Genomic DNA, 27,993 nt, shown 5'->3' on the forward strand with positions numbered 1-27,993 from the left:
TGCTTTGTGCAATTTCCATGAGCTGCTCCTTGAGATATATTTGTTATTCTCCCATGACTTTTTTGAAAATTAATTCATTTTACTGAAATTAATAAAATACTTATTTATTATTTTCGCTCTATTGGAAATAATGGACATTTGAAGAACCGTATGCATTATTGGTAACCCCCAAATGCATTCTCAATTCAACTACCAGCTATTTTTTTACTTTTTTTAATTTTCAGTTTAAATATCAAATCACAGCTGATTCGTATATTTTTATATTCGATATCTGTACCGTTATACCGACAACAGTGTGAACGCGGAACTATCGATAAAATATACCGACAGATCCTCGGAAATATACAAAATATACTGTAAATATACATTGATATTATTAGCTTGTAGGAGTCGCTCTAAAGCTATAATTTTATCCGATTGCTGAATCAATTATCCAAATGATTGGCTAATTCTAAAGCTGATGTTTATTAAATTGTTTATGAAAAATGTGTTTAACAACGCAGGTACACCACATAAATGTATTTTTTTTACATGCAACTACACACTTTCTACATATCAACAACATATTTACATTCCATAATTTCAGTCTGCTCGTGTATAGACCGCCCAGTGCCAGCAAGAATAAATAGACTTATTTGCCACAAAAAACTCCACAGATTTCCAGCATATTGGCGTTAAAATCCAGGCAGGCACAGTGGACACTAATCCAAAGCAACGGACTTGCAGCAGCACATCCATCATGACCTCACGCAAACGCAGCGGCAGCGGCTCAACGAAGCGCCCCAAGGAGAAGGTTCACCCATAAATTTGATCCGCCCACACCCAGTTGGATATTACATTTAATTAAACTTAATTAACAGGTCGTCTACATATACGAGCTATTGTGCCGAGGCGAGGATCCCAGCACGGAGAGTCCCGAGTTTTGGAATGAGTTCTTTTTGCTGCAGCCGAACTTTGAGGCGCTGGAGAATGAAATCGGGAAACTCAACAGCGAAATGCTGCAGGTGGTCAAGCCAAACCTCAACACTTTATTTCAGAAATGCATCGAAATGCTGAACACGGGTAAGTCGGACCAACCATCAATGCCACACGCTTTGACTGCACGCTTTGACTTCTTCCAGAGGACCATCCGAAGCGCCTGTGCAACAGCCTCCAAACGCTGTGCTCCCTTTTCTATGGCATTTTCAAGAAGTCCAATACGGACCCGCCTTTTAACATCGTCAACGAAATCTTTGGCCATGAGAAAATGGACGAATGGCTGAAGCTAATGATGCAGTATTGCAATCGCATCTTATTGGGCGATGTCACGGAGAATGCCCGCTTTATGTGCCTAAAGCTGCTGCAAGTGCTGGTCACGGGCACCGACAATGTCAACCAGAATGCCCTCTTCGAGCACCTGATGATGCACAGCATGTTTGATGCCTTCGTGAGGCTGCTCAGCGATCCCACGTTTCGCACACAGCACGGACATGATATTGTAATACTACTGACTATTTTGGTCAACTATCGGAAGCACGAGGCCACCAATCCCTATGTGGTGCAGCTGTCTATATTAGCTGACGAGCTGGCCCTGAATGGGTATGTAGAATGTACACTCCATATTTAACAAAGCCACAAATGCTCTTATCGTAATTTCAGATATGGACAAATGATATCACAATCGCTTATTGACTTTTGCCGCCAGTACATTCAGAGCCTGAACAATGTACAATCCTCATCGTGGTTCTCGTCGCTCTCAAATATTGTGGGCAACATGTTTGTCTCGGACGAGGGCTGTGAGCGAGTGCAGCAGATCAAGGCCAACAATGGTCTGCTGCTGGCCCTCTACGAGGCTGTGCATCTTAACCGGAACTTCATCACAACTCTGGCCCACACCCAGGCCGAGTCCAGTGCGCCGCCCTCGCCCAGCAACACCTTGAGCCTCGCTCAGCCAGTGCCTGATTTGTCGAATGCCCCGATCATCGACATTACGCAGTATCCAACGAATCTGCTGGTGGCAGTCTTTCAATATTGCTCCATTGTGATGCAGGACAACAAGAACGAGTCGAGCATAGCCAATCTGAAGCTTTGTTTCCTGATACTCACCTGCATTTCGGAGGATCAGTACGCCAACTCCATGATGCACGACAGCAATCTCACCTTTAAGGTGATGCTGCATCGGGCTCAGATGCGCCACCGCAAGCTGAATGTGGATCGAGTGGGAAAGTCCCAGCCCCTGGCTGCCACCCTGCTGGACCTATTGGTGGAGTTCATTGTGTCGCATTTGATGAAAAAGTTTCCCATGGAGTTGTATCTGCTGTGCATTGGCGTGATTCATCGCATTCTGTGCTATCAGAAGCGTTGTCGTGTCCGCCTCAATTATCCCTGGAAGGAGCTGTGGTCGGCTTTGATTGGCCTGCTACGTTTCCTGGTCAATCAGGAACAGACGCTGGTTAAGAAGTGCAACATATTCCACTTGTCGCTGCAGGTGGTGAACATTTTTAACCTGTTTATTACTTACGGCGATACATTCTTGGCCACCACAAACAGCTACGACGAGCTCTACTATGAACTGAATCGCGAGGAGAAGGTCTTTACGGAGATTCATGCGATGGGTAAGCTTAGAGGATTTCGATTCCTTAATTCTAATTACTAATTTATATTTCGTTTCAGTTTTGCGTTACACAACAATGGGCGAGTGCGAATATAAAGACGATGTCATCAAGCTACTTAATTCTCTGGTCAACATCCTGGCCATAGTGAAGCACTTTCAAAACAAGATCAAGGAGTGGCTGGCCGAGCAGGGACTGTCAACTCCCACGGAAGAGCAGATACTCGATGTGGTGCGCAAGAACTATGACCTCACGCTGAAGCTGCAGGACTCTCTGGATCAATATGAGCGCTATGCAGAGACGCCGCTGCACACAAACTTCTTCAAGTTGATGGTGCGCGATGTGGTAAACGATACACGGAAACATATATACGGCTATGTGAAGGAGGCAGTGTCCGTAATACCGGAGCAGGAGGTGCTACTAACTACAATGACCAGCTCGGCGGCAACACCAACTACCCCAGCAACACCAGCCACACCAGCCACACCATCAACACCAACAGCACTAACAGCAGCGCCTGCCACGTAGGAAATCGATGGGGAATCGTTGCTGACAGACTGACAACAGACTGTTTAATTGTTTCCTTGGTCTAGTTATGTAATTGTATTTTTATTGTTCAAATCTCTAGAAGCATAAACTAGATGTTATCTATAAGATTGAAAGTGATATTGCGAGTCTTTGTTAGCTTTCATTGTGGAGCATTGCACTTATACCTAAAGATATAGTACATACATTATATTCTGTGCAAGTTTTTTACATACGTATACAAACAAATAAATCATCCAAAACCTGGCTACCATAATCCGGTTAATTTTTGACAATTCGGCTGCTGATAGTGGAGATATCGGTCAAACACGGCTAAGTCGGCGATGGATAGTGAGGGGATCCAGATACATAAAAAATTGTTCAAAATTCGACAGACCAATTTATTTGTCTAAGAGAAACTCACTTAATTTTATGAGATTTCATTTCTAATTGTTTTTCTTTTATTTATTCCCAAGCTTTCCACGTGTGTGAGTGTGTGTATATAATCTTTAATACAAAAATGTGTATAAATATTTGTATATTATATGTTTTGTTGTTCTGGTTATACAGGCGTGTGTGTATATGTTCTAAGGATATATCTACGATTTATAAATGTGTATGGTATATGTATGTATGTGTATAACTGCTGCATGCAATGTTTGCACACAATTAACAATTTGAATGCATTATAAATGGGTGTCGTGGGTGGAAACAATGTCAGAATACATCATCAAAAAATGCATTAAAATGATGTAAATTTATAAAATACATAGTAATAAATCGCTTTAAAATATACAATCAAAATTAATTTCTAGTCGCTTTATACAGATATTTATCATTTGCATTCGATTGTGTTCGTACTCGTATGTATTTCTAGCTCGATATTATTGTAGTATTTAGTTCAAAGGCAGAGCCAAACGATCACTTAAAGGCACAATTAACAGACAATATTAAATTAAGTGAATTATTTTATAGGCAATGTTCCCCTCGAGTTTCTGTTTCCTCCTAGCCCTGGAATCGTGGCCTAAACCTACTGTTAGTATTTATGTATCTATTTACAATTGCGTTCGAGGGTGTGTTTTTGCTAAGTTAGTATTCTGGTATGGATGAGTGGTTATGCTATGAAACTTAATGCAGCCCGAAGGCCGTAGCCGATTAGAAGTGATCCACCTTGACGGAGACCGTGTGGGCAGCAGCATTGCTGGGCAGATCAATGTTGTCCCACTCGGTGTGCAGGTTCTTCTCGCTGTCGGTCGCCTTCAGGGCCAGGCCCAGAGATGCTGTGCGTCCGGCACAGTGCGGTATATTGAGTGTAACCGGAACCATAAACTCAAGGCCCTGCGGCCCGCACATCACAAGGGGTGATAGCATCGTCTCACCTGCGCAGTTCGGAAAATAATAAACTTGTTAATTATCGATCTGGTAAGTTATGATAGATATATAATGTGTGTGTGTGTGTGTAATTGTATTTGATATTGCGTGGATAGTTTGTTCTGTGTTATGGCAAGTGTAAGTAAGTGTAGGCATAGACACATAAACACTCAATTCGTGGTAGAAAGATCTGTGGCAAGATATACTATTTCAGTGCTATTATCAAGGAAGAAGGCAGAAATTTAACAAATAATTGTTGTGGGAAAGTGGGAGAGATCTACTTAAATACATATGTATGTACAACTGTGTTAATAGATATGTTAAATGAAAGTTACATGCAAGCAATTTGTTATTACCAATTAGTATTATTTTGAAGAGTACAAACTATGGATTAAAGACTAACTACATTAAATATTCATTAAAATCACCATCCACCATAGAGAAAATTAAGCTTATCAAAAGATCAAATATATGTTCAACGAATAAAACACAAAAATTGCTGCATTCAAAATGTTCGCAATCAAAACTCAAAGAGAGAAGACACGTGTGGATTTTGGATTGCTTTAGTGGGTAGGTAGGTGGTTGTGGTAGTGGTTTTGGTGGTTGTGGTGGTGGATGCATACAGTACGTAGGAGTAGAGTGTGTGTTAGACCAACCATTTTCCATGTCCAGCGGAGGTCCGCCGACGGCCTGTCCCAAGCGCGGATCGCTCACTGTAAAGTAGATCTCCTGGCGCACTCCAACGGGAATGGCTCCGGGCGGGATCTGCAGTGAGACATGCCACACTTTGTCGGCCAGGGTGCCACCATTGGAATCAAAGAATCCCCGCATGGTGCTAGGCTCTCGGGGCATACTGGGAAAGGGTCCGTTTGTGGACGAGGCAGCAGCTGGGGCGGATGTCGGCACGGGTCCGGCTATCGGCAGGGACATACTGCTGCTGAAGGGAGTGCTCGTGGCATTCGGCGGGCCAACGGGCAGGCTGGCCTGCGAGGTGTACTGTGTCTCAATGGAGGTGCAGCTGTCCCCGATGGGAGAGCTGGGCGGGGGCGCTGTGCGCTTCAGTATATTCGAGATGTGGAAGGGAGCTCGACCAGAGCGAGGTGTCAAAGGATGACTGGGAGCTGGTGGCGGTGCCAGGGCTGATACCGTGTCGGTCGCCTCGAACACATCATCGGACACATTTTGAGTCTCGTTCGCCAGCATTCCTTCATTGTGCTGGTTATGCTCAATGGCCGTCGCCTCCTCAGTGGCTTCCGCGGAGCTCTCGGCTTCGGCTTCGGCTTCGACTCCTGACGATTCCTTTTCACCCTCTTCGTCTTGGTCATGCTCTTCAATCTCATCTTCCACGAGTGGGGCTCTTGCGGCTGGGTTCTCTATGACCGTGTCCGAGGACTTTTGCAAGTCCGAACGACTCAGAGTCGAGTCCTCTGTGTGCTCCTCCGGCTGTGCATTGATCTCCACCTGCACCTGCTCCGTCTTGCCCTCCTTCTTCTCATCGGTCTCATTCTCGCGCGATTGCAGGATGCTCTCCTCGCGCGACTCATAGATGGGTGCCGGTCTGCCCACGTCTCTTTTGGACACATAAATGGGCTCTGCCATGCTGTCGAGTGCCTCGCGTCGTGTCTGATAGATCTGATCCCTCAGCTGTGTGCGCGTCTTCAGGGCGCTCTCCTTGGCCTCCCGACGGCTCTGGTAAATGCTCTCCGAATTGGATCGCTCTGAGCGATCGTCCCGCTCCGACTGGCTGCTGCTCTGTGGACTGAACTCCCTTTCCATATCCCGCTTTCCCTGACTGATGCGCTCCTGCATCTCCCGCTTCGACTGGTACAAATGATTGCGCTGCATTTCGCGCTGCATCTCGCGGCGGGACTGGTAGAGTGGCTCCTCCTCGGTCTGCTCGTTGGCAGCACCCGGATAGAACCGTCTGCGCGTCATCACCTCAGAGTTGGGCGCTCTCCTCTGATCGGGCATCATGTAGGCTCCTTGTCGCGTCTGATAAATGTCTTGTGGATCCTGCTCGTAGCCTGTATTGACCATGGGTCGCCTATTGGGCGCCTGGTTACCTCCTCGATCGGCTGTGGTGGTGCTGTGGCGACGCACAATCCTTCGGCCTCCGTTCCTGCCTCCTGCCGCTGCCGCTGCCGCTGCCGCAGCCTCCGCCTGCCTTCGCTCTAGATCGATGCACGCTCTATTCGCATACAGGTCGTACTGATCGTACCCATAGCCATTATCCTGTGGGTGTGGCATGCGCTGCCCTGTGCCCGCAATATTCCCATAGATATCCTCACTCTCCAGATTCTGATAGGTGCTGTTCATCATCTCCTGCTGTTGCTGCTGCTGCGGTGGATAGTGCCCCGTGTAATAGGGATCCTGATGATGAGGTGGCATCATGCCACATCGGGACTGCTCCTCGAACCCAGCCGGATAGGTGGGGAATTCATCTGGATAGTAAGGCCTTTGTACACCCCGCTCCAGCATCGATTGCTGTCGCCGCAATCCCTTGGGCTTCCGTTCTGGCTCCACCATGCTGTTCATTCTCCTCAGTGGCCGCGTCGTCTTCAGCAGGGCATTCTTCAGTGCCGCTAAAGGACTCTTTAGCACGGATTTCTTCTTCTTGTGCGGCGGCAATGGCGGCGGTGCCATGGGCATCTCCATGCCATGATCATCATAATACTGCTGTTGCGGAGGATACTGCTGGGAATGGGGATGCTGCTGCTGCTGCTGCTGCTGCTGTCGGGGCTGACTGTGGCCCCTGCTCGTTCCATAGTGGCTATAATAGTTGGGATCTTGGGCATGCGGTGGCCTCTCATGGGGATAGCGTGGCGCAGATCGGGATCTTTGCATAGAGTGACCACCCACCGACTGTGGGTGCGGTGCTGGCGGCGGCATGGCATAGTAATCATCGTACCGCTCATCGTACGGCTCCATTTCGCTAAAGGTATTTTTTATATGATTTTTTTTGTTGGTTAGCAGAGTGTTTTTTTGTTTTGTTTTTTATTTTTGGTAAGGAGGAGTTTGGATAAAAGAGCTCAAATGGAATTGAAAGAATCAAGAAATCGATGGAAGATCGATTAACAGACTTTGGGGAACAGACTTTAATAATCCTAGAACATTGCTGTCTGCTCTTAAACGCGTTTCATTCCTGCAAAAGTTTCGCCAAAAGACACACAAGCGCATATTTTTGATACATATTGTACATCTATGTATGTAGATCCTTAGAATCATTAGAATACAAAAGTATATACTTTGCAAATTAACCAAAACTGTAGATAATAAAAGGAATACCAATAACCAATTGTAGTTCAAACGTTTAAGTTTAAGTAAATTTGTTTGTTAGTTTTTTTGTTTTATAACCCAAACACCGCAGTTAAGATCAACGTTCAGATACCCGTAGAAACGTATTGAGAGTAGACATACGAGTACTATATTCAAAGAAAAACATCAGCTAAAGAGCATGATCCATAAAATATATAATAGATAAATTCCAGATCAAGTTTTGAGAGTAGAGAAATATTTGGATACGAATAGCTGTAAGAAGTTAACCCGAAAAATGTTTTATTTTCGTTTGAAATTGTTTTTTTGTTTTCCTTTTTTGCGTGAAGCGCTTTCAATTTGTTTTCTTTATTGTTTGGAAATTTTGTTAAGCTTTTTGTGGTTGGTTTGGTTAATTAATAATTTTGGTTATTGCAAAATACAATAATTATTTTGGATTTTTGTACGATGTAATATATGCGATTGTTGTGCGTTTTTTGGTGTGAAATTTTTGTTTTGCATCGAATATCGTATGTGAATGACCAGCAACCGCATGAAATATGAAATATATTGGCAGAATGATTGTTTGACTGATTGATTCGACTGATTGGCTGACCGACTGACAGACTGACTGATTGTTGGTTTGTTTGTTGTAAATTACAAGAATGGCATATAACAAAAATATAAAACATTTTTCGTTAACACAAATGTTGAAAATTGAAGCAGGATTTCAAAAAGAGAGAAATTGGTTCTGTATGTTTTTTTTGTGTGTGGTTTTTTAGGGTGTTGATTTGGTGGACCTCCTCAAAGAATGTTTGTTTGGGTTGGTGGGGATATCAGAGGGGGTGGGCCATGACTAGTAAATGCTCTTTCCACTCACCTCATATTGTGATGGTGCCCTGCGGTGGCGCCGATTTGCGGCTTTCGATACAGCTCAAAGGCGGAACCACGCTGCTCCCGACTTCCGGCCAGATCCAGGGCATGTCGTTCTGGTGTGTGCGGTGGCAGGTTTCCTGTAGATTACATAAATATATACATTAAAATGTCCACAGCTGGAGGAGTGCTGTACGCTCACCTATGGGCGGTGGCATGCCACGATGTGGTGCTATGTATGGGCCCGTTCCGCTGCCTCCATTGTAATGATGACTGTTCCCGTTATAGCCATTGGCCGGCGGATACGGCTGCGGTGGTGGCGCCTGTCCGTAGTTGCCATTGCTGGCCCCATAGGTGGGCTGCTGCTGTGCCTGCTGCTGTTGTTGCTGCTGTTGCATGTGTCCATTGCTGGGCGAGCCCGGTGTCGCCTGCTGTCCATAATGGTGGTGCGATGGTGTTGGCGGATAGTAGAAGCCATTGGGGGAACGTGGCGAACCAGAGTCCTGGAATGCAATCAAAACATAAGCCAAACAATCAGAGGAGCCTCAGCCTTCTGTTTTACTTACGCCGTTCTCCCAGGGTGTGGTGCCACCGCTGCCACTGCTGCCACCGCTCTGCACGGGCGGGCGATAGTTCTTCGGCTTTGGTGGCGGCACTGGCTTGAAGGGTCCACTGCCATTGCTGCTCGGCGTACCGCTGCCGTTCATCTGTCCTCCCGGTGTCTGGCCATTGGTCACAGTCGGTGGTGGCACCACCACTCCGCCATGCTGCGGCGGCGGCACACTCTTCGGCAGTTTGCTGTAGTCCGCTTGAGACACGGAATTGTTCCGACTGCAGTGGTTTTTCGGATGGTGTTGCGTGTTGTGTGGTTGTGGTTGTGGTTGAGGTTGAGGTTGTGTGTGGATGGGTGATTGCATTATGGGGGGACAAGTGTCGTACAAAAACATTTGATGAGCACAAAACATAAGCAAGAAAGAGAAAAAGAATTTGACATAATTATAAGGACATGTGTGTGATACAATATGCTTCAAATGTAATATGCAGAGGGCTCTATAGGGCATACAAAAATCTTAGATTACGAGTATATTCATTATTTATTGCACTTTCTGGGTTCAGGGTTTTATGTACATAAGAAAATAGGCAGACTTTGGTTTGGTTTGGGGATAAATCAGGTATAAATTCTCAACAATGAAAATTCTAATTAGGATGGAGTTTCATTTGGTGCATTTTCGTTATCGTTTTTCTTTTCAGACGAGCGTGTCGTAGGCAGACACACTGGACAACAGGGCTGGTGGTGGCATCATGGAAGCATGCAGACGTGGCGCAGCTATGGGTCGCCGATCGTAGGCTTCTCCTTTAGAGGACAGACGCAAACGATGGCTGCTGATTTGCTGCTGATTCAGCTGAAGGGCACAGGGCAGTGGCAGATGCTGAGGCAGTGGCAGGGGCCTGGGAAAAGGCGCAGGCGAGAGCTTGGACGAGGTGGGTGAGAGCGAGTGCATTAAATGCAAATGGTGCAAATGGGGCACATGTAAATGATAGCGTCTAATGGGACATGACACATATTATAAATATATTTATACAGAGATAGAGACAGAAGAAGATACAAACGCAATCGAGAAATGCATGCGAAAGTGAAACGAAACACCAACGGAGCAGGAGAAAGAGAAAGTAAAGAGTTTCTTTATATTACAACCGATTCAAGGGCTATATACACAGACTCCCAAGAGCGGATAAATATCCCAGAGCAGTCCCATACATTACCTGTATTTGCCGTAATCCGTTTTGGTCTCCACCAAAGGCTTGCGGGGACTACCTTCCAGCCCCAAGTTCGAGGGTCGCTGCGGTGTGCCATTGCGTGGATCTACAGGAAAAATCATAATGCCATCGGTTAGAACGGGGTTGAGGGATTTGAGGGATTTGTTAGACTTGCCTATATTACGGGACGCATTCATTTCATGATAGTGGGGTCTACCAGGACTGCTCTGGCGATTCAGATCGTTGGCACCTCCAAAGCTGCGGTGATCGTGCGGTGTGCGGCCATAGTCATGCGATTGGCCAACAGGCGGCAAAGGACGTCCACTAAAAAATGGAAACGAATGATTAGCAATACTCATTTTTTGATTATTTCAAAGGTTGTGTCTGACTTACCTTGCATTTGGCACTGATTTGAGATCGTCTGGCGCATTGGGACCCAATCGGCCCAGGTTCTGCATTGCCATCTGCGTGTTGTTGTACGAATCGTAGCTGGACACACTGTCATAGGTGGAGGCTCCACCACCGTTGGCTTTCAGCTGAGCGGGACTGCCCATGGCCGCGTTCATGCGTGCCTGTCGCTCCAAAGAGGCTTGGTGCTGCTGCTGCTGTTGTTGCTGCTGCTGACGTTCAATGGTATCAGCAGTAGACCCAGATCCGACCAGGGCATTGCGGGTTATGTACTCCGCCTGGACATCATCCTGGACCACCGGCTTGCCGAACAGACGCTCCTGTGCGGATCGACCGAGAGTGCCGCCCGAACTGCCATTGCGCGATGAGGAGCCCGAAGTGTTCAGTGGAAGATCTCCCGGCTTGGACTGACGATCGATGCGTGGTGGCAGATCGGGTGCATTGATGCCGTACAGGGATTGTGGTCTTGCTGTGGCAGGATCTCCTCCTGGCTGCTGCTGCTGCTGCGGCACACTGGTGCCGTAGATCGCGTACTTGCTGGCATCCACTGTTTGGCGTCGATTGGCTGGGTTCCCTGGAACACCATGATCGTAGGGTACCTGCGTTGGAGAACGGTGCAATCACCAGTGCATTGCGTGTGGATTGAAGATTGAAGGGTTGCGAAATAGATTAGATACTAAGAAACGGATTTTTGATGGTATTAGAGTTTGGGCGCTTGAAAAACTCGAGATGTTGTTTGGTTTCTTCTGTTTCTGCTCGTTTTTTCTTTGGTTTTAGTGGAAGCGCATGCTTGAACTGATTGGTTTTATATGTTTGTTCTTTTTTTTTGTGGCCTCTTACCGTATATGGAGGTGGTAGTCCTTCACCAATTATGTCTCTATCCCTATCCAAGTTATCCTGATTAGTGGCAATCGATGGATCTGAGCTCGCTTTCACCAACTGCGGCAAATTGCCAAGCGACAATGATGCGGATGGGCCCGGACTCAGTTCCAAATCGGATTCGGGACTTGATGCATACGATAGACGGGATGTGGTCATGGGGAATAGGAAATCATCGGAGAGGGATTCTACGGGCTGGGGTTTTGTTCGTTTCGGGATGTGATTTTGTTTTTTTTTTTTTTTGCGGTTTGTTTGGTTAGGCGCAATTGTTGGCAGAAAGTTATAAATATTTTAGCAATAAAAATTGTTGTAATTTTTTGGTATTGAATTTAGCGCGTTGAGAGAGCAACCAAAACATTTGGTATTTTTTTGGTATTTTGGTATTTGATAAAACGCAAGAACAGCAACAAGAAACGTTGATGAAACATAACAGAATATGCGATTGATTGATTGAGAGACGATTGATTGCGTTCGATTGCCAAGCATTTGGTTTGTTGTGTGTGTGTGTGTGTGTGGACGAACACAAGATATTTTTGGTATATAGTATTTGTTTGTTGTTGGTATATTTTTGGTTTTGATTTCAATTTTAGTTGGTTTGGACGAGGACATTTTTGATTATTTGTCGTGTGGTTTAATATATGCATCGAGTTTTACGGGATGATTAAGCGGGAAATGACCATGATGATGTAGTATATTTTTTGGTATTTTTGTGGTATTTTTTGATATGTAAATAAAAGAAACAAATGAAAACGAAAAACATTTAGTTAGCAACTTTATCGAAAAAAATATAGTGCAAAAATGTGTAAGTGGACATTTTTGCAGATATATGTAGACCTAGGCTAAAATATTTAAAATGTTTAATTTGGGAGAATAATTTTTGTGGATATTAATGGAGAGTTTAGTGCTAAATATGAAAAATTGTCATTCTTTGGGTGAGATTTGAGGGGGAAATGAAACGAGTATGGTATTTAAAAGTATATTGATCTCGTTTGTAGGAAAAACAAACGAGTAATAAATACAGCGAGAGACCTGAAAGACTCCCAACGAGTACTTCAAAGAATAAATGCAACGAAAATTTCATTTATTATTCGTTTTTTGTTTATCTAAACATTTTTCAAGCAATTCATCCCATGGAATGACAATTTCCTTACTCTTCTCTCCACAGGCTACACGATAGTAATGATCTCTCCACATGCATTTAGTCACACAAATAGTTAATGTATGTTCAAATATACATTAAGGAATAGCGAGCAGAGGTGGTTACACACAAATCATGGTAGTGAATGTTGGGGGCAAACCTTATGAATAATTTAGTATTAACAGCTACATGCAATAATTACAAAGAAATTACGAGGATAGACAGAGGTTCTACGTTCAGTTGAAAAGCCACTGCCGCAACGAGAATGTTTTCAGACATTCATTAGGGGGAGAAGTTTTTCCTCCAAACTTTTCAACTAAATTAACACCGATTCTCATGCAATGCATTCGTTACTTTGGCCAACATTGTTGTTGGAATCAGCATTATTAGGAGCATTATTATTATTATTATTGTTATAGTTATTAATATTATTGCTGTTGCTGCTGTTGTTGTTCTGGTTGTTGTTATGGTTGCTGCTACTACTAGAATTATTCAAACTGGCAATTCGATTGGTGAGGTTATTGAAGGCCAAGCTAAAGTTTCTAGCATCCTCACATCCCCCATCGTCATCATCGACCAAAGTGCCATCGCTGCCGACCTCGTCATTCCCATTCCCATTGCCATTCCCCAGGAGATTGCTAACAGAGCTGGAGGATGTGGGATAACAGCCGGCGCCACCATAGTTGCTCCGTGGATTGCCGCTTAACAGTCGCTGCTGTGGCTTGGCCATAGGCGCCCTCTTGCCCACCACCACATTGCTGTCGAGGACAGACGATGGCTGCTGCTGCTGCTGCTGCTCCAGCTTGAGGTTGCTGTTCTTGTTTTTCTCTAGGAGATTCAGACTCGAATCGAATACATTCTTCTGCAGCAGCTCGTGGTAGTAGTAGGGCGTGCTGCGGCGCTCAATGACGGCACCAGGTCGCAGGCCATAGCGGCTGACTGGAGTCGGTGTCAGAGCTGGAATCGTGGTCGGAGCATAGCCCCTCGATTGGGCCGTGCTCCCGCTTCCGCCGCTGCCATTCAGATGCAGATTCATATTCGAGCTGGACCGGTGGTGGTCATGCTGCGGTGTGGCAAAGCTATTGCTTAAGAGATTCGGCTGTGAGCTGTGATACTGGGAGCCGGAAATGTCCCCATCAATGGGGTTACCCTCCGCCTGCATCAGTGAGACGCCACCGATGCTGGGAGCTGCTGGGTGGGCGGCAGCTAGGCCGCTGGGCATCGAGGAGGATGGCTTGATGATGGGCACCATGGTGTAGGACTTGCGAGTGAAAGGCTTCTCTGCCAGACTCTGGCTGTGCTGCCCCTGGTATACCCTGGTGGGTTCAAATCCTACAGGCGGAGGCCTTGGCGGAGGAGGGGTCTGGCACTGGCTACGGCACTGGGAGAAGCTGCTGGGGGAGCTTCGACGGATCGTATTCTGGCTATAGCGCGGCACAGAGGTCGATGTCGATGTGGAGGTGCGGCAGCAGGCAAATTTGCAAGGCTGGGCAATATAGGGAGGGAACAACATTTCGGTTGGGGAATCGGGGAACTGTTCCAGACACAGACAGAACGATCACGGGCACGTATGGGTTTGTATGTGAGAGTGAGTGTAGAGTGTGTGTGTATAGGTGTGGTTTTAAAGAACGGAAAAAAAACATTTGAAAAAGTAAAAATTAGAATATTGACCATAACCAGTTGTAGAAAATTATAGAGTTATAGTAGAGTTTGTTTTGTAAAATTAGTTCAAGAATTACTACAATAAATCATTAATGTTCGTATTATAAAATAGAGTAGTGTCTGGGGTGGGATAGAGTTCTTCTAGGTTGGTCTAGTAGTTTAATATTGTTGTAAAAAGTTGTTTCTAATTTATATTATATTCGTGCTTTGCTTGATTTCTACTTAAAAGATAACATTCTTTTAGGTTGGAGTACTTCAATGGAAAGGTTTGGGTAATATTTTAGATCTGTCAAGAATATTTAGCTTTAGGTAGTGTAGGTTTAAAACACTTGCCTAAAATGTCTTGTAAATGCAATCTTAATGTTAAGCTATTTCTGAATAAATACTAAAACATTTATAGCAACCTTCGAAATATTCTCAAGCTTGATTTGTTTAAACACACAAAAAAATTATTTAAAAAATTATTTAAAAAAATCGGACAACAAAATACATGTCGTATGCCTGACTAGTCACACTGTTACTCGACTCGAGTCTCTCCGAAGGGATGTTTCTCGTATTGTTGTGATTGTCCACCAGTGCAGAACCAGATAGTTTCGTCGCTACGACAGCTACAGAACATTTCAGTTTCTAATGAGCACCCGATCGTCCGTTTAACGAATATTTAATCTTATCTTTTATACCAACTATCCTCAAAACTCTCACATCCCATCACTAGTTTTGTTGTTGGACAGTTAAGACATTATTAAAGTAAATGCTAATGAAGTTATTAAATCGAGTCACGACATCGACAGGTCAGACTTAAACACTAACTACAGCACTAGACAACACGAGGACAACAACTAGAGTGAAACTACAACTAGAACTAAACTTATGAGTGTAATATGCTGTTAGGCTGTGAAGACTCACCTTAGACTCGGACATCCAGACGGCACCGCTTTGCTGCAGATCGATCGAGTCGCGTAGCTTGCGATACCACGACTCCTCATCGTTCAGCACAATCTGTGTGCTGAAGATGTGCGACCAGACGCGCTCCAGCTTCTGGCACTGCTCCAGCAGCTTCTTGGAGCTCTTGTGGGCGGCCTTGGGCAGGCCGTGGCGCAGCTGCTTGATGACATGCTTGCTGTCGGTCTTCAGGAATATGACCACGGGATAGAATTGTGCATAATTGAGACGATCGACGGCATTCGGTGTGATGTCCAGCAGGGCATGCTTGCCGCGATCCATCACATCGCGTATATTCGAGAGCCGCACAATGCGACACTTGCCGCTGGTGGCGGACTTGTCGTCGTCCTGCAGCGGTGTGGAGAACTTGTCGGGGAAATCCTTGGCCAGACGCTCCCTGGCCAGATCGGAAACGGGGCCAAAGAGTACGACGGGGCGCACAAATCCAGGATGACGGAGCACCACACGTTCGTAGGCGGGGAACTTGGAAATACTGTCGGAGAAGACCACATCGTCCCAGTTCTCGCGGGAAAGACTCTTCGAGCGGCGATGAGTGGATCTATGCGACAGAAAACAACAAATTAAAGAAGATTCTATGGGTGAAGGAAATTAAAGCAAATTTTACCGTCGTCGTCGGAAGAAATTGCCACGTGATTCGTTCGCATTCATCTCCTTTTTGGTGGCATTAAACTGTGCCGTGGCCAGCTCTTCGGCCCTCGATTTGTTGGGTATCACACCGCGCTGCATCTCCTGGTGACCTCTGCCTATCTTCAGAACCTGCCAGGAGCCAACCACTCCATTGTGGAGCGTGTCAATCACTCGGAATACGTCGCCCGCTTTGAAAGCCATCTCGCCTTTGGAAGGATTATCGCAGTGGAAGTGGGTCTTAATGTGGAACGAGTCGCCGCGCTGATTTGTGACCACCTCGTCGTACTCCTCCTTGCAGTACTGCACAATCAGATCGATGCGATCCTGCAGACTGAGCAGAAAGAGCACAGCCTCTTCGCGGGTCACACCATTCATGTCCATGTCGTTCACCTTGAGGATCTTGTCGCCGGGCATCAGACCCTGCAGGGATGCGGGTGATCCCGGCTGGACAGCTGTCACAAAGATCCCTGCCTCATTGCCGCCGGTGAGGCGTATACCCACACTGCCCTCCTTCTGGAATGAGATGAAACGTGGCTCGGCGCTCTGTCGCTCCTCGTAGAGCTGTCGCCTCGAGCTGTAAAAGTCCTCCTGGGCTGCACCACCACTGGTGCCTCGTGGTGGCGGCGGACGTGGCGGTTCTTCCACGCCACTCCGGCCCCTGCCCCCATTGGTAGGGCTAACGGGTCGGTCCAGCTGCTGCAGGGACACTCCATCCATTAGGGGTCCTCGGGAGCGGCCACGCGGCGTGAGATTGCTCTTCTCCTCGTTGAGGACGCCGTTGCCATTGAGGCTGGGGCCGTTCGAGGTGCGTGTCGGGGGCTGCACATAGAGATTCTGGGACGAGTAGCTGGCCCCGCCCGGCAGATAGGCATCCTCCAGATTGTTGCTGCAGCCAGAGACCTGAGCCTGGTGGCTCGCATAGATGTTGCTGTTGGTCTGCTGGTGGTGGCCCGAGTTGTTCAGATTCATTTGGCTAACGGCCGCCTGGTTGGTGATGTCGCGCAGCACCACGAGATTGAGGCGCTCCTTGCAGCCATCGATGATCTTTTTGGCCTCCTTGAGGCTCATCGTGTCCCCGCAATTCGTGTTGTGGATGCGCGTTATGATGTCGCCCTCCTGCAAACTATAGCCATTGGCGTTCAGCTGCTCCCGAGCCTTCGAGGAGATCTCCTTGACGAACAACCGACAGCCCAGCACCACTCCGTAGTCTTCCTTCTTGTTGCCCTTTGTGAGGGTGACCTTGATCGGCTGCCCCCCGCTGGCATTCTGCACGAGCGAGGAGTTCAGGGAGTTGGGCTGACTCAGGCTGGACATGACAGCGCCGCTGGGCTGACCACCGCCGGGCAGGACTCCTACGCCATTGCCATTGGCCACCAGCTGTCCCACGGAGCTGAGGCTGTGCGAATGCTGGTGCTGGTGCTGCACGCCTCCGGGCAGTCCCGTGTTAACTGTGTTCAATGGCACGCGTCTCTTCACCACCAGTGTCACTGTGTTGCCACTGTCCCGAAGCACTTGCACCGCTGTGGCATACTCCACATTCTCCAGGGAGACGCCATTCACCGAAATGATGCGATCGTTGACTCTGAAAAGGGGGAGGGTACAGAAGATTCGTTAGTATCTGGTATATGGATTGCATAGTCACAGCACTGGGCATAGTAGTTGCTGGGTACAGAGATCTTATGCTGCTCGTAAACCTTGCTCTAATGGCCAAATCGTGACCAACACAACGGAGAGAACAGGGAGAGTGAGATACAGGTTTCTGGCCACCAACACGGTCCAACATCATACCACAAGCCACATACCATAGAGACCATATGCAGGTCATTAAGCAGCAACGACCTTGTCCATTTTCCATTTTACACTGTCATTAGACATGCAGCAATAATAAACAACAACAAATGTACACTGAGCGAAAATAGAATATTCTGTATACCTGAGAACATGTTAGGGATCGAGCTTAAAGGTCATGGATTCTTTCATTAAAAGGAAAACCCTAAAACTTAGAATTATAATTTAAGTTATCTTGGAAATGATTTTTCTCAGTGCATCTGCAGTACAGTAGCCACAGCTTATGCCCGAGAATGTTGTGGATCATTGAATCGGCAAACCAATCTACTCAAAGCAACAGGTAAAGATCTGACTTGAATCTTAAACTCTGTCTCGAGACGTGTCTCGAGAAAACTCAAAGTGAAATTCAGGTTAGACATGGATTGAAGTCATACGCCAATAAACAGGAACAGACAATCGTCTATGACTAGCCAGACCAGAAGTGGAAGTAGAAGTAACACAGAGAGAGGGAATCAAATGTCTGACTTGCTAAGCGGCTTCCGAGTGGTTTTCTATGGAAGATACCCTGAACAATTACATACCGTTCTTGGAACGGCGCACAAGAAAAAGTAATAGCACAAATAGCACATGACGAATTAATGACAAAAATGTTATAGATACAGATACCAGATACCACATGGAGATGGAGAAAAGTGTTCTATCTCGGTGTTTGCTATTGCCAGACAAAGTGGTTAATAATTTCCATCATTAAATTGCATGTCTCGAGGCGAAACATAACCATAATTAAGTTGTCCACAAGTGCAGAAAGAAGAGAGGCTCTAAAACCAGTGAAGTGGAGTGGAGGAAATATGTGCCGCGTTTTACTTTCGGTTTGGAACCATTGAGTCTGGCCTGGCTCTGGCTCTGGCTGTGGCTCTCCACTGAGCGGCTTAACAATTAAGCTGTGCAAAAATGCGGCAAATGTGGCTTGGAATGGTCTTGCTCTGAGTTTTAGTCTTCGTCGTGGGGTTTGGGAAAACACAGCTAACAGTGAAACATGGGGCGTAATGAACCCCACCACCATCACATGCTTTCCGGCAAGGTCTGATCTGGTCTGGGCCTAATTTAACAAATATTTTTCCAGGCCAGCAGCCCGCGGGTTTTTCCTTTTGAAAATGTTTGCTGCAGGTAAGCCAGAAATTGTTCTTCAACTGTCTGTCTGTTTGTCTGTTTGCCTGCCTGTCTGTCGGTGTAAATAGTTTCTTTGGAAAAAAGATTATGACAAGTTTTTAATCACGAAGCGAAGTAGAAGGGCCAGGGCGGTGTTCGGATCAGGTCTGCGGCATGTTGTCTCGACTATTGAAAAACGCTTCGGAATTTTTATTATCAACAAGAAAAACAGCTACAGACGAGACCGAGAGACCTGAGAGTTTGGGGACAAACAGAGACCTTAAGCACAGAGCATCTGTCGAGCAGTCGAGCTGCCGAGGCGTTGGTTTAATTATATATTATATTTTTTTTGGTGGGGCCCTCTGGCTACGTGAGTTGAAGGAGTGGCAAGAGGTTCGGTTCTAAGCTGAAGATTAACGATGTCAGAGATGTGATGGTTTGTCAATTGAGTCAAGAGAGCGTGTCCAGAATTTTGAAATGCTCATTAAGCAGCAAGAGGTGGGGGGTGGGGTCACTTGTGGCCATAGGAAATGCTTAGTCTGCAGTTTATTTGTTGATAAACCTGCAGAACATGCGGGGCACATTCAAGACTCATGTCAGAGCAACAATTAGTTTCCTGCTGTCTTTCTGCCTTCTTTAAAATGCATTCAAAAAGAGACTCAAAGAGGGGGTCAGTTGTGTCTAGTCACTGGATAAATATCGGATGTACATGGCCACTATCCATGGGAGGAGTACTTACTGCAAACGATCCTCGGCAGGGCCACCTTTGAGCACATCGCTCACAGCTATCGAGGGATCTCCGTTCGCAAAATGGGGATTATCACGTCCACCGGAAACGGCAATGCCAAAGCCATAGCCAGGGACTCGGGTCACCGAAACAGTGTGATATTCCCATGTGGTGCGATCGCCCTGGAAAACAACAAATAATGGAAAATATTAATATAAAGAGTACAACAAAATGCAAAAGAAATCTTCAACTGAATTGGTTTTCCAATTTATTTCAATATATTTTAATTGGAATTTGTTAAGGAATGATGGATGCATATCCAAGCGGAAATGCACATGTGACTTCCGTTTTTCAACGACCTGTTGCCCATCCCAAAGGGCCCTATAACCATTCCCCGCCCTCATCCACTCACTCGAACAGAACAACAATTTTATGCCCCACAGGTTCCATCCACCAGTAGCAGCAGAGGGAATGGGCATGGGCGTAAAAGGGGTAGATAATACCCATAAAATATATAAATAAAAGTAGATAAAAGTGGATGTAGCAGCGCTGTTTGTTTTCTGTTTATGCATTTGCTGAGGCTCTTGTTGAAATTGTTTTGTATATTTTCACATTTTGTGTGTTCCTCTGCATTGGACAAAAGGTTAAACTGCTCGTAAATAAAGATTCGAATGATTTGTTTATGGTGTTGATTTTTATTTGAAAATTCTATGAATGAAAAGCTATAGCCCAAACACGAAAGTGTTTACTGATTGTGTGAGTTTTTCGTGAACGAATGAAAATAAAAGAACTGATATGCAGATTGAATGAATGAGGGAGTATTCATGTGGAATAAACGTAAATGATAAATGGAAATGTAAATTAAACGAATCATTTATATAAATAGCATACAACTTGAGTCGGGCAAGAACTTTGGTTGATATTAATTGATTCTTTCATTCTTTATCTTTAAATGACAATTAAATCCAAACCCATAAGAGTAAAAACTGTTGTTGCTTGGGGGATCATATAATATCTTATCTAATCTTTTGAGTATTTTAATTAAATTTTATAACAAAAACACACAATAGATTGCATGGTCACAGACAAACATTTGTATTTCCAATTCATTTAAATATATTTTTCTTTAAAAACCCAAGATATCTTCCACTTTCAACTGTTGAATCCCTTCAATAATACTCCTTTTAGTGTTGATTAACGTTGTAATTAAATGACGTACAGTCTTACATTCAACACTTGTTTGATTGGAATTCATTTACTCGTTCCACATTCAACAATTCCAGCAATTCTATGCCACATCGGCGCACCCCACCTGAAATTACAACATCATATGGGGTTCAACATCATTTACCCTCACAGCAGGTGTCATGAGGCAGGGCGGAAACCGTACAGAAATATCTACAACCCCCCGCCTGTTAAGCTCAATTGAGAGATCTTTCAACCATTACACAAATCCAATATAAAACGAAAAAGTAAATCAATTAAATACAAATCCCAATTTGAGAGTTGTTTCCAAATAATCCTCCTCCTGCCACTGCTGCATGGTATGCATTCAACATGATTCACTTGAATACGTGGCATTACCATGCCTGCCCCTTGCAATCAATTTCGAATCTGTCATTTAGGCAGCCAATCCCCTAAAAAAATCGACAAAAAAATAAAGCAAAATGCCTGGGTCCCAGGTGGGCGCCTGAAAAATAATAATAATAACAGACGCATCCAATTTCAACATTTTGGTGGAGAAGCGTAGCATTTCATGTGTGGGCCGCCAGACGAAAGACGCGCGGCTCTACACAAACAAAAAAACTACTAACAAAAATAATAAACAATAAACGAAATTAACTAACAAAAAGCTGTGTTGGTCGCGTGGGCTCCACCAGTTGGAACGGGGTTTATAAATATTTAAAAAATGTATATGGCTGTTTATATTTTAGTTGCAGTCTCGACAGAGTCTCGCTCCCCATCTGTTGCAGGTGTAGCATTGGGATGGATTGCATGCATCCATGAATTTGCATCAGACTGCTGCCTGACTCCACAGCTGTTCCGGGGAGAAGATTTTCCAAAATACGAGTATTTTATATTTTTTTTTTGGTTATGCTTCGTTGAGAGACATAAAACATACAAAAAGCATCATGAAAAAGAAGATTTATGAACGTTTTTTTGACCGAGTTTTTGGGTGCATTTTGTTGTGGGGGCGGCGGCGGTAAAATTATAATTAACTTAATTGCAAGTGAAATTAGTTGGAAATTTAATGGGGTGCACACACAGGCAAAAACTTTCTTTGCGGAGTTCCAGGGGTATTGTGAGAAGGGTGGGTGCCCATACGAGTCGACATATTCATAATTAATCTTGTCATACGATGTGCACAGAGAGAGGAAGAGTTTCCTGTATAACCAAGACTAGGGAATAGCGTTAACTAAGGAAAACTTTGAACAAATTATTTAAGAAAGAACAATGAGCCTTTTTTTTTAAAGAATTTTCCTGTTAGAACATATTTAGAGTTCGATTTAAATAAACCCATTTAAAGAGAACGAAATACTTTTCTATTTGAACTTTTAACTGTAGAGGAAAGATACTTTTAAACATGTTTGTGTATCTTATAGATATGTTCGTACATATAAGGGATACATATACAATAAGGGAAACTTCTGTCTCTGTGTCTTAAGCGTAAGGCCTAAGAGAATCTCTAGAAAGCGAACTCTGCTTGAAGGAATCTCTTGGAAGTGATGTGTAAGAAGTTTCCCGTGTATTATCTCATAATAAAACAAAATCCCATGCCCATAATAACCTTGACTCCAGCATTCCCGAGACCTAAACTTGTGTAAAGCAACCTTCGTATACATAGTTGTGCTGCTCGGCTCATCGTCATAGTTTAAGTCACAGGCCCTAAGATTTATTATCCATTTTATACACACACCCTTGGCATTTAATGGCGTTTTATTAAAGGGAAAAATAAGTTGTTGTGATGTTGCTTTTGTATGCTTACCACCAACATGTTGTTTGGAACGTAATCCGGAAATTTCATTTTGTTAATGAAAATGAAAAGTGTTTCTCCACACACACACACACAATAAACGAATGGAACTTTGAACGAATCAAAGTAACTTAATTTGAGCACTTAATTTGCATTGCGCGCATGGCATATTCGTATTTATAGAGAGTGTAATATTATTTTTGTTTCATTTGTTGACTTTTTGCAGCGAAGCTGGAATCACAACAAGCCACACAAAATAAAACATATGCCGAGGGTATTATACACAAGAAACGAGGGGGCAAATTAAAAGAGAAATATGAGTAAATATTCAAAGGTTTTTGGTTTTCTAGCGATAATAAAGTTTCTGTGAGAGGCAACCGGCTGGCGAAAGGCTGATGTCACTTTCAATTGTTAACACGAGAGAGCACATGAATAATGTGGTGTTTACTTAACAATGTGCATACAATGTATGTACATACTATGTATGTAGTGTTTTTATACAATTAAATATAGAAAATCCCGTAGATTGATTGCACTGACACTGAGATAGTGATTTATAAATATACACAAATATTTTCTTGAATTTTACTTTGTTAGAAGTTACTTTGCGATACGGGCTCTTTTTTTTATTTACGTTTTAGAATTGACTTGCATTGAAACTGCAATTTTACTTCACTTAATGTTGAGCTTCTTTGAAATTTAGTCTTTTAGTTATGAATATCATTTGCATTTGCAATATCTGTACACAGAAATCCCATAAATGCTATATTTATTTGCATTCATATTTATTCTCAACTTCAACTGAAGTTTTTGGTTTCGTTTTCGTTTTGCCTTTTGGATTCTTATACTTTGGAATTTATTCTCAGATAATTTGCATATTCAAATGACAGGCGACACAAAATATCTTAGCGAGGCGTCATCGCGTAGTACAGATACTTTGCACTCTGTTTTATATGTGTACATTTGTATGTGTGTTCATGTGTGTACGGTGTTGAGTTGGCACAAATTAGCATTAAACAAAAATATATACGTAGATAGATAGATTCAAAATCTATCTCATCGGATCATTGAGAGTGGCAGGCCCCAGACAAAGGCATTTCTTTATAGAAACATTTGCATCGACAAAAGGTTTTTTGTACGTGTCTGCCTGCCACCAAGTGGCAAAAGCCAATGACCAGCTGGGTGGGAAGGGAGCTGCAACTGAACTGGGATCTGCCTGTGAGTTTGCGATGCAAATTTGGAGCGCCACAAAATAACACAACAATTGCCTGTGCCTTTGCCTTTGCCTTCGTTTCGCGTATCGTATCGTAGCGTTGTATCTGTTGGATGCACCGAAAGTGAAATGTTTTTCATTTCGCGCCTCACAGCTGCGCTTCGCTGAGCGCATTTTTCACTGCACGCTGCAGTCAGTTTCTGCTTCCCGGTTCCCGAAAAGCCACTGCCAGTCCCTTGTTGCTAGTCTAGATTATCGTTTCGTTTAAACTGCGTCTTTTAGATACAAAGTATCTTTATATTTTGGTTTTGGAATGTCACTTGCTTCTTTGGAACAGCTGCGGATCTTCGAAGCTTATAAACATTTTAAATTCTTAAAATGAACAAACACAAAGACAGCGAGAGGGAGAGATATGCAGAGGGGCCCCGTGAATACACGAATCTATCAGATACGTCGCGCCGTCGCAGTGTCCGCCACGGCTGAAACTTGATTGGAAACTGTTTTTACCTACACTCCATGCGACCATGTGGATGCCAGTTCCACACTCAATGCGATCCAAACACACACTTTCAGAGAGACAGTGTGGTTGCATGCTTGTGTGTGTTCTGGTTGAGTTCCACAATCCACAAGGCACACAAACACACAGGCACACTGTCAATGAGGCGGCCGGAAAGGCGGCAGCGAAAACGAAAATGTAAACAAAAATGTGAAAGAAATCTCTGGCAAATAGAAAATATTTGATAAAAGTTGTGCATGAAAGAGATTCGAAGATATGGGGTCTTTTGTTTTGTGAACTGCGGGTCCGTGGAATGTGTTGATGCCTCTGTGTGTGTGCTTGTGGATCGCATTGGTGTGGTAGAAACAGAGGAGCGGCGCAATCGAGAATGAATATACTCGCATGCAAGAAAAATGATCCGGTTTGATGGTCTCTGACATGTTTTGAGGAGGATCAAAAGAAGGAGCTACCCTGCTGGCAAAAGATCAAATAATGGCAGGAATTTCATCATAAATTGAAAATCGAAAGGAAAAATAAGAGAATAAATATGGGCAAGTCAAGAACTTCAACATTTCATCATACATTGAAAATTGTAGAACTCTTAGTTACAAAAAAAATCGTAATTTCCTAATTCTGAATCCAAATAAAACTCTTCTACTATCCTCTTCAGTTCAATTCGATTATGGAGAAAAGTCAACAAGCGATCCATCTAACACTTTCCACAATCGATGCAATAAATCTTAATTTACATAAATACAATTACATTCACAGATTTCTGCATATATTCCGCAGTTTTTCCAGACACTTCAAAGGCAAAAGAAAACAAGTTGAAAAGTTCACAGCTTGAGGAGCAGACATCTTCCAACTTCAATTCAATTAACTCTGCCTCTCTGTGTCCTATCTTTGTCGTCGTCTCCGATCTATGGGGGATCATGTGCATTGGAGCAATGGGGCAACAATGGAGAGCGTATTAATTCAATCAAGAGGTTCGCTTATTAAACGTTTAAAGTGACAAACATGAGACCCCGGCGACAGAAAGATCACTCCATTAAGCGTTGTAGAGAGGAAAATTCTGTGAATTAAATTGTATATGTCTGTATATGCATTAAAGTGCAAACTATGCAGAAAATGTATTGCATTCATGAATTTTTAAAGACAAAATACGAAGCAAAAGAAAAACAAAAAAGAGTGTCAGGGGTAGAGTTCTGTAGTGTATCTGTGTGTGTGCAGATTGCTATTCATATATGTAAAATATGGTAGTATATAGTATGCAATCCACTATGCAGACGACTCTCGCTGGCTGTCAGCAACTGGAGACTGCAACTGACAGGCAGCAGCATTCCCACACCCCTCGAATATTTATGCAAAATTAAAAGCAAATCAACCGAGGCAGCTCTCCAGTTCTACAGTTCTGCAGTTCCCATTCCCATTTCTAGCTCCATCTGCAGTCACTGTCGTCACTTCTCAACATCAACATGGCAGTAGAATATATGTAAGCGATTCTGACGCCATTGCCAATACCCACAAAAACAGAAACTGAGAGCCCTGATGATGCCAATGCCTTTAAACAATGGAAACTCTAGTCTGGAATCTCAATAAAGTAGAATTTCTTGTTGTTTTTCTGTGGGGGGAACTCCATGCCAAAAAACAAACAGAAACCAAAGACATGCTCACATTCAATAGTTATTCAATAGCCACTAAAACAATGGCCAAATATTGTTGGGCTGTTTCAGGGATGCTTCAGACTTGTAGGAGTTTCTATTGGAGTTCAGGGTTCAAGCAATAGTATTCCCATTTTCACAGACACTCGCAAATCATGGGGCATGCCCTCAAGTTAGATTCTCTCTCACTGATCTAAATAATTGCCTTTAATTTGTTCAACACCTACTGGGATTTTGGATTTAACCTTTTCTTTCGTTCTGTGCCGTTGCTCTCCGTCTGGCACACAATTTATCAGCATTTTAATGATTTTTTAATCTATTTCTTTTCTAGTCTCGCTCTGTACAGTCCCAAGCGTTCGATGGATCGATCAGGTAGGGGAAATTCAAGGCACAAATTCAGGCAGAGAAAAAAAGGTTCTCAAGGGTCATTTCAGGTACAGAAAAAGAGCACACAATTCCCCCATCCCATCGCAACCCAATCCTCTGGCTTAAACATGTTGCGACAAGACCAAGACCTGGTCTTGTGTGTGGATGGTAATCTACAGAAAACATATTCCACAACACACAGAGCTATCCCTAGAAGAGTAGTGGTTGTTTCTACAATACGTAGAGGCTTCTCTTTCCTCCTCTCGTTTGCTCTCTCTCTGCTGTACCTCAATTGATAAACAATTGACTCTTGTGTGCATCCAGACATACGAACATCGACACCGACAGACGGACACACTGATACAGCATACAAATACAGGCACGGAAATGCAATCAACCATGACAATTTTAATTTAAGTGTTCCCCCGTCTTTCCCTCTCTCTTTCCTTTCTTCCCTCTCCCTTCCTGTCTCTGCAGTGGCAGGATATGAAAAAAAACTTGGCAAAAGTTGCTGCATTTGGTATTTGCCAAATATTCCGTACTCTTCTCACACCACACTTCCTTTTGTATTTACTATATTCTCTATGCTCTTTCCACTTCCTTCTCCTCTTTTCCCACCTCTTTCGTGCTTTCTCCTTTGCCCTTCCCTACCAGACACGAACCTCAAAGTAAATACGTTTTGGGGATAGAGGGATTTTATGAGTAGGTTTTTGTCGTTGTAATTTTAAAGCTGATGATGGTACACGTACAGTCCATGAATACCCCCAGGCTAGGAGAATGCTGGTGTGTTTCTCTATGGTTGTACATTTTTAAACTCCCCAAAGAATCCGCTTCTGAAGTATATTTATTAAAGAGCTAACACCTAATCCTCCCATTATATTTTGTCTGAATCACCATATTGTCAAGTATTAGTGCTAATGCATATCGGCAGATGGTGACCCCTTTCGAAAGCTACTTTCGTATGCAAGTCAGATGGCGATGGAACCCATGCTGGAATGTCTACCTGTCCCATCCTCCCATCTGTCCACTTGCCTGGGTGTTAAGCGACAATGTTCCCCAAAGAGCCCCTTCAGCTGCTAGTCTCTGTTGTTGCACCATCGTCCTGCTGGCACGGATGTGATATTGTGGGAGGACATCCACATCCACAGGATGAACAACGACAACTGGAGGTTGGAGGTTACGTTGTCCTGCCGCTCACGTAGATGACATACGACTTGTCTGCGACGATTAACAAGTCGAAAGAGTGGGCTGTGATGATGAGTGGAGAAGCAGTAGGATAGACAGGGCGAGGAGCAGACGACAGCGAGTGAAATGGCGAGAGGGAGGTAATGGCCAGGCAGGAAGCGGAAAGGGCTGAGGTTGAGTCTGACCTCCTCCGCCCACTTGACATGTCGAGGCCATTTTGGGGAAGCGCTTTTCAATAACAACATTTGCATATTCCATGACACTGATGTGTGGATGTGGCAAGTACCCATACACTGAGGAAAAAATAGAAGAAATTGAGGAGAAAAACTACTAAGCTTCAACATAAAATTCAATCGAAAAATCCAATCGAAAAGTTTTTCTTTTCAA

General features: G+C 44.2%; 2 protein-coding genes across 16 annotated transcripts in view; one reads left to right on the forward strand and one right to left on the reverse strand.

Annotated features, from left to right (window-relative positions):
• Positions 1 to 591: 591 nt before the first annotated feature.
• LOC117586463 (armadillo-like helical domain-containing protein 3) lies at positions 592 to 3,393 on the forward strand. The gene is made up of 5 exons (XM_034276529.1): positions 592 to 793; positions 861 to 1,062; positions 1,122 to 1,578; positions 1,639 to 2,594; positions 2,653 to 3,393. The coding sequence occupies exons 1-5, from the start codon at positions 740 to 742 to the stop codon at positions 3,117 to 3,119; spliced, it is 2,136 nt and encodes a 711-aa protein (XP_034132420.1). The 5' UTR covers positions 592 to 739; the 3' UTR covers positions 3,120 to 3,393.
• An 801-nt stretch (positions 3,394 to 4,194) lies between these two features.
• The window catches only part of LOC117586461 (tight junction protein ZO-1), a 98,027-nt gene continuing 74,228 nt past the window's right edge, over positions 4,195 to 27,993 (reverse strand). For 4 of the 15 annotated variants that reach the window (XM_034276513.1, XM_034276515.1, XM_034276516.1 and 1 more), the window contains 12 exons: positions 19,724 to 19,893; positions 16,025 to 17,629; positions 15,364 to 15,958; positions 11,619 to 11,852; positions 10,764 to 11,377; positions 10,546 to 10,694; positions 10,377 to 10,476; positions 9,179 to 9,443; positions 8,815 to 9,115; positions 8,620 to 8,752; positions 5,144 to 7,419; positions 4,195 to 4,495 (listed from right to left, as the gene is read on the reverse strand). In XM_034276513.1, coding sequence (XP_034132404.1) covers positions 4,272 to 4,495; positions 5,144 to 7,419; positions 8,620 to 8,752; positions 8,815 to 9,115; positions 9,179 to 9,443; positions 10,377 to 10,476; positions 10,546 to 10,694; positions 10,764 to 11,377; positions 11,619 to 11,852; positions 15,364 to 15,958; positions 16,025 to 17,629; positions 19,724 to 19,893 — 6,666 coding nt within the window. In that variant the 3' untranslated portion in view covers positions 4,195 to 4,271. Of the gene's footprint in view, positions 4,496 to 5,143; positions 7,420 to 8,615; positions 8,753 to 8,814; positions 9,116 to 9,178; positions 9,444 to 9,810; positions 10,158 to 10,376; positions 10,477 to 10,545; positions 10,695 to 10,763; positions 11,378 to 11,618; positions 11,853 to 11,982; positions 14,330 to 15,363; positions 15,959 to 16,024; positions 17,630 to 19,723; positions 19,894 to 22,697; positions 22,917 to 27,993 lie in introns of those variants that run through there. The other 11 variants (XM_034276524.1, XM_034276525.1, XM_034276527.1 and 8 more) reach the window with 8 other exon arrangements.

This window comes from Drosophila guanche, unplaced genomic scaffold (genome assembly GCF_900245975.1).
Source record: "Drosophila guanche unplaced genomic scaffold, DGUA_6, whole genome shotgun sequence".
NCBI lineage: Eukaryota > Metazoa > Arthropoda > Insecta > Diptera > Drosophilidae > Drosophila > Drosophila guanche.